This window comes from Atta cephalotes (genome assembly GCF_000143395.1).
Source record: "Atta cephalotes unplaced genomic scaffold scaffold00013, whole genome shotgun sequence".
NCBI lineage: Eukaryota > Metazoa > Arthropoda > Insecta > Hymenoptera > Formicidae > Atta > Atta cephalotes.
The window spans coordinates 1,614,889-1,619,934 of NW_012130077.1; the positions used below are offsets into that span (position 1 = coordinate 1,614,889).

At 33.7% G+C, this 5,046-nt stretch overlaps 1 protein-coding gene across 1 annotated transcript; it reads right to left on the reverse strand.

The window, feature by feature from the left end:
• Positions 1-349: 349 nt before the first annotated feature.
• LOC105617460 (serine/threonine-protein kinase D3) lies at positions 350-4,176 on the reverse strand. The gene is made up of 12 exons (XM_012199017.1): positions 3,912-4,176; positions 3,690-3,821; positions 3,375-3,583; positions 2,960-3,239; positions 2,733-2,887; positions 2,571-2,632; positions 2,334-2,467; positions 2,068-2,199; positions 1,727-1,906; positions 763-1,515; positions 547-632; positions 350-463 (listed from the first exon to the last, which is right to left on the reverse strand). The coding sequence occupies exons 1-12, from the start codon at positions 4,174-4,176 to the stop codon at positions 350-352; spliced, it is 2,502 nt and encodes an 833-aa protein (XP_012054407.1).
• Positions 4,177-5,046: the final 870 nt, after the last annotated feature.

Sequence of the window (5,046 nt, forward strand, 5' to 3'; positions counted from 1 at the left end):
TATATATATATATATCGCGAATCAAAATCCTTTTATGCTAGGACCACTTTGTGGGAATGTTAATGTTATGGAAGTTTTCAGAATGTTTAATAATATTAGTAAATATTTTGGAATAGCAGTATCCCGAAATGCAAATTCAGAATGTCAATGCCAATTCTATTCTAAAATGGAGAATGACATATTCGGAATATCGCCCGAAAGACAAAAGTTGTACTAGTTTTCACGTACTTTTACTGAGTCAGGCACGAATAAACCGTCGTAGAGTAGCTCGAGCATATCGAGCCCAGCCTTTGTGCAGTGACAAGGAAGTCGGTAATGCCTCGATGTTCAAAACAGGCGAACAGTTCTGTCATGTCTCGTGATTACTGTACGCCATCCAACGTGCGTCATCACTTTCATGAGTCAAGTACCGATAGCCAACTTTCTGCTCCAATTTTCTCAAGTCACACCACGTTTGATAATCCTTAGAAAAAAGAATTTTTTTAATAATAATCATGCAATCAATAAAACAAAGATAATCAATTGAGGTATAAAAATAATGCTTACTTGTAACCACACGTGTTGCAAGCTTCTATCTACGGTATATCTCTTTCTCTGCTTAACTTGCAGAAGGTTATTGATTAAATCAATAGCTAAAAGACAAAGAAATAATATGAAAAGAATGTATAGATTTATATTATTGAGAAAAAAAAAATGTGATTTTTTACATCCTAATTATATCACAAAAGTAATTTGCAGAGAAATAATAGAAGTGTTAATCACCATCGCTTGAAATTTCCTTCCACGGGGTTGGCGGATACATAAAGGCAGCATTCTGAATTTGTTCATTAATGTCCTCTTCTTCATTAAAGGGGAAAGTGCCGCTTAATGACACGTATATAATTACGCCAACGCTCCACATATCTAAGGATCGATTATAACCTTTATTTCGCAAAACTTCCGGTGCTAGATACGCCGGCGTGCCGACGACACTTCTTCGAAAGCTTTTCTCGCCAATTATTCGCGCGAATCCAAAGTCGCATAATTTCACCTGGGTGAAGTCCGTGTCGCTGCTCAGTAATACGTTCTCCGGCTTAAGATCGCAGTGCACGATGTTCTTGCTGTGAAGATGTTTCAATGCAACTAGAATTTGCGTCACGAGGAATTTGGTTATTCGTTCGCTGAGTCGTCCTTTTTCGGAGCTCAAAATCATTTCCAACATATCGCCCTTCAACTTTTCCATCACTACGAATATTCGCTCTGTTGTTTCAAACATACGTTCCAAATTCACCACTCCACTATGCGACAGATTTTGCAAGATCGCTACTTCATTTTTCAATTGGGCTTCTTGCTTGGTGGGAAAACGTAATTTATCAATGACTTTTATGGCTACTGCGCGGCCGCTCTTGCGATGAACACCTCCGTAAACTATGCCGAATTGTCCGGATCCTAAAACTTCATCTGGGAAGATCTGATATAGTTGTGACATATCGGTAACATTTTCCTCAGGTTCAGTAATTTCAGGTTCTTCTTGATCTAGAATATACAAACATATTCATTTAAATAATTTGTTTCAACATACATAATGCTTTCTGTATTATTTATCTCTAAAAAACAAAAACGATATCTTAATACAAAGTACTGTATTAAATAATTTAAAAAATGTAAAATATAAACTAATAAAAGGCGTAACAAAAGTCTCGTGTTATTATTTTCAGTGTCACAATAGCAAACTAAATATACATACTAGGCGATACAGTTACAGGCATAAGTGCTTGTCTAATAGTAGTTTCCCACGATCTAGCTATGTGAGCTCCGATACCACTTTCGGGAGGAGAGACTTGGCTGCAATTATCTCCGTATGATGGATCCTCCCCGACATAGTAATCGGCATTGGCAGTTTTTAGCTCAAAGCAATGCATTATATCTACAATATAAAGTACGCAAAGTATGTAAAAAAGTTCAACTCAGAAAAACTTGTTGGATCTGACACGTAAAATCTTAAAAAAGAGGAAAAAAAAATGCATTTAAAACTGATAATAATTAATATTAGAAATAACTTCTAATTCGTTACAAACAAGAACGCACATGAACAAGGTGTTTTAGCAGTTTCAATTGCTGAAATTTCAGCTAATGGTATCTCCTTGTAATATTTAGAACCATTCTCGCTTTGGAATAATGTTATAGCTTTTGTGTCAAGCCGCCAATAATGTTTTTTTTCTGAAAAGATTGATAAATAATTTCATTTAAATCTATAAATTTATATTCACAGTAATAACTTAAATAATTAATAACTTAAATAATAGCAGAAAATATTAAAATACTTATATAATTTTCAGTATTTCTATGAATACTCACGACTGGATCGCGATTTGTGAAATGTACCATCCAACCTTCTTTTAATACCTTAGACCCACGTTTCTTAGTATGTTTCACACTTTGTACTATTCGCATTAATGGAATGTTGTTACTTGGTGTAGAATTACAGCTTTTTTAATAAAAAAAAAGAAAGCATTATATTAGAAAAATGACAAATATAAATTTTAAATAAATGAAAATAAAATTGTTATAGAAATTTTATAGAAACTTACCTCGATCGTCGTGATTTTTGACTATCATCATAAGCAATGTCATCGTTATATCGTGCATGATCCTGTAATTATATAATTTCAATGTTGTAAAACTTTTTCTAAAAATTACATCTTCATTTTCCGCAATTCCAAAACCATTCATTGGAAAGAGAAATAACTTACTGGATAATAATTGGGTATCTTATTTTCATTATTTATGAACGATGTATCTTGTGTTGGAGGCGATGATTCTGTGTCACTGTCAGCATCAGCTTCCTCATTTCTAATATCACATTTGGTTTCTAGTTCACTGCCAACACCGCTATCTGTGTATTCGCCTAGGGAAACATTTTTAATTTATTACATCTGTATATACAAAAAACAAATTGTCTATACACAAAGTATTCTACCTATATTATCTCGTGGATTTTCTCCGGTACAGTCTTTTGGTATTTTATCCATACATTTTTTGTGCGTATTGTATTTACAATCTTTACACTGAAGGCCTTGTTTAAATATACCCTTTAGCAATTTTTTACAGTACCCACATACGGTTGGGCGTGTATATGTGTGTACTACAAATGTATGCGGAATTTTTATTCGCGTTGCGAGCTCTCGCTCCACCCAAACGGGCCGTCCTCCTAATATCGGTGAAGAGGACTGTTTTGGTGCCATTATACTTGGTATTGCCTACAAGACAGTATACATTTTATTCAGACACACAAAGAATTTCGCAAATAAAAAAGAATAAGAAAAATATCAAGCCGTATTTATTTGTTTCCAATGTGTATACATTAAATTAAAATTATATACTTTCGCTCATACCAATGTACTACTATTATTTTGGCTTGTGTTAAGTGTACTATTTGAACTGTGATTATCATCGGTATTGCTTGTCAGGCTGCTAGTGGAACCCTGACTTGGCGATCTTGGAACATTCAGCATGGCTGAACTACGTCGTCTTTGACTTGCATCTTGCGAACAGTTGTTCGGTACTTTAATGACACATCTTTTGTGATAGTTCATACCACAACCTAAAAAATTAATAAGCATTTTATTACTGTTAGATGACAAAAAGACTGGATAAAAAAATATACATATTTGATTTAGTAAAAATTATAAAATTTATCATAAATTTACCTTCGCATTTAAGACCTTGTCGAACAAGCCCAAATAGCATTTCACCACAAAAATCGCAAAATGTTGGTACCTTGTAGGAATGTACTGCTAAGGTATGAGGTCGAATAGGAATGTATTCGCTTGGCACTTGTGCTAAAATGTCAAACAATTTTTTTTATAATTATATATATCTTGTATAAGAAATCAAAATTTGAACGCTTACAACAAACAAGTTTTTCTTACCAGTCAACACGATTTCTACTAGTGTCTCATCAACTACTTCTGTAGCGTTTGTAACCAACTGCAAAACATTTGTGGAATTGTAATCGTGCTTGAATAAAATTAATCTCTCAAACAGATGATTCAATCCGTGCTCCGGACACTTGGTGTTTATAAAATCACAGGCGAGATCTTTCAGGGCCTTAAGAGTAAGTGTGCTGCTGTCAACCGTGACCGTGTCACGTATCAAACCAAACTGGAATAAAAATGTAACTTCTGCCCCCTCCATGATGCTTTGCGAATTTTTTCCTGTAATGTATACACGAACTCGTAAATACATAGATTAAAACTGTACATCTAAAAATTAGTAATATATTTTAACTTTCTAACCATATAATATAGAAATTTGCAACATTTGTTGCAAACAGTGTTATTACAATACTGTTGGAATATTGTTGACGTAATATTTTTGGAATGTTACAATGTTGCTGCAAATGTTGCTGCAACGAATAATATTATTGTATGAAAAGTTCTTGTTTTATTAAAATTAAATTAATTAATTAATTAAGATTTATTTCTCCTCTTTAGATACAGTAGAAAATTTATAATTTATAATATATATTTAAGAATTATAAGAGAAATGAATAAAAGGATTTATATTTTTAGAGCACCAAGATAAAAAAAAGAGGCAGATGTATATCAGTATATATAAACAAATATCCGGAATAATGAAAAAATAAATTAATTACGAGAGGATTATAAAAATAACTAAACAAATATGTTTAGTGTATTATAGTTATTGTGTGTAAAAATAATTAAATCACTCATTATCCCCCCTTTCTCTCTCTGCCATAATGTCAAAGAGTCATTGGCGAAAAAGCCTCTTATTCACGATTTCCACGCTGGCTTTTTTTTCCATGCAAGTGAATCATTCATCGCTCCGAATGATATGCGTGAAGCGTCCTGAAAGACGCGATAATCTCCTTACGTCAAAGTATCTTCTATAATGTAGCTTATCCAGCGTACAAAGAGTTTCGTAATCGACCTATGCAACACGCCCGGTGAGTTCTGTGCGAATGCTCGCGAAGCGAGGAAAAAGCGGAGAGAGAAAGAGAGAGAGAGAGAGAGAGAGAGAGAGAGAGAGAGAGAGAGAGAGAGA

Excerpts from the sequence above, each read along its gene's own strand:
- LOC105617460 (XM_012199017.1), bottom strand. The coding sequence starts at position 4,176 with ATGGAGGGGGCAGAAGTTACATTTTTATTCCAGTTTGGTTTGATACGT. Across the intron at positions 2,633-2,732 it reads AGATACCCAATTATTATCCA|GATCATGCACGATATAACGA; the intron begins GTAAGTTATTTC and ends ATATAATTACAG. Across the intron at positions 2,200-2,333 it reads AAATCGCGATCCAGTCGTGA|AAAAAAAACATTATTGGCGG; the intron begins GTATTCATAGAA and ends CAATCTTTTCAG.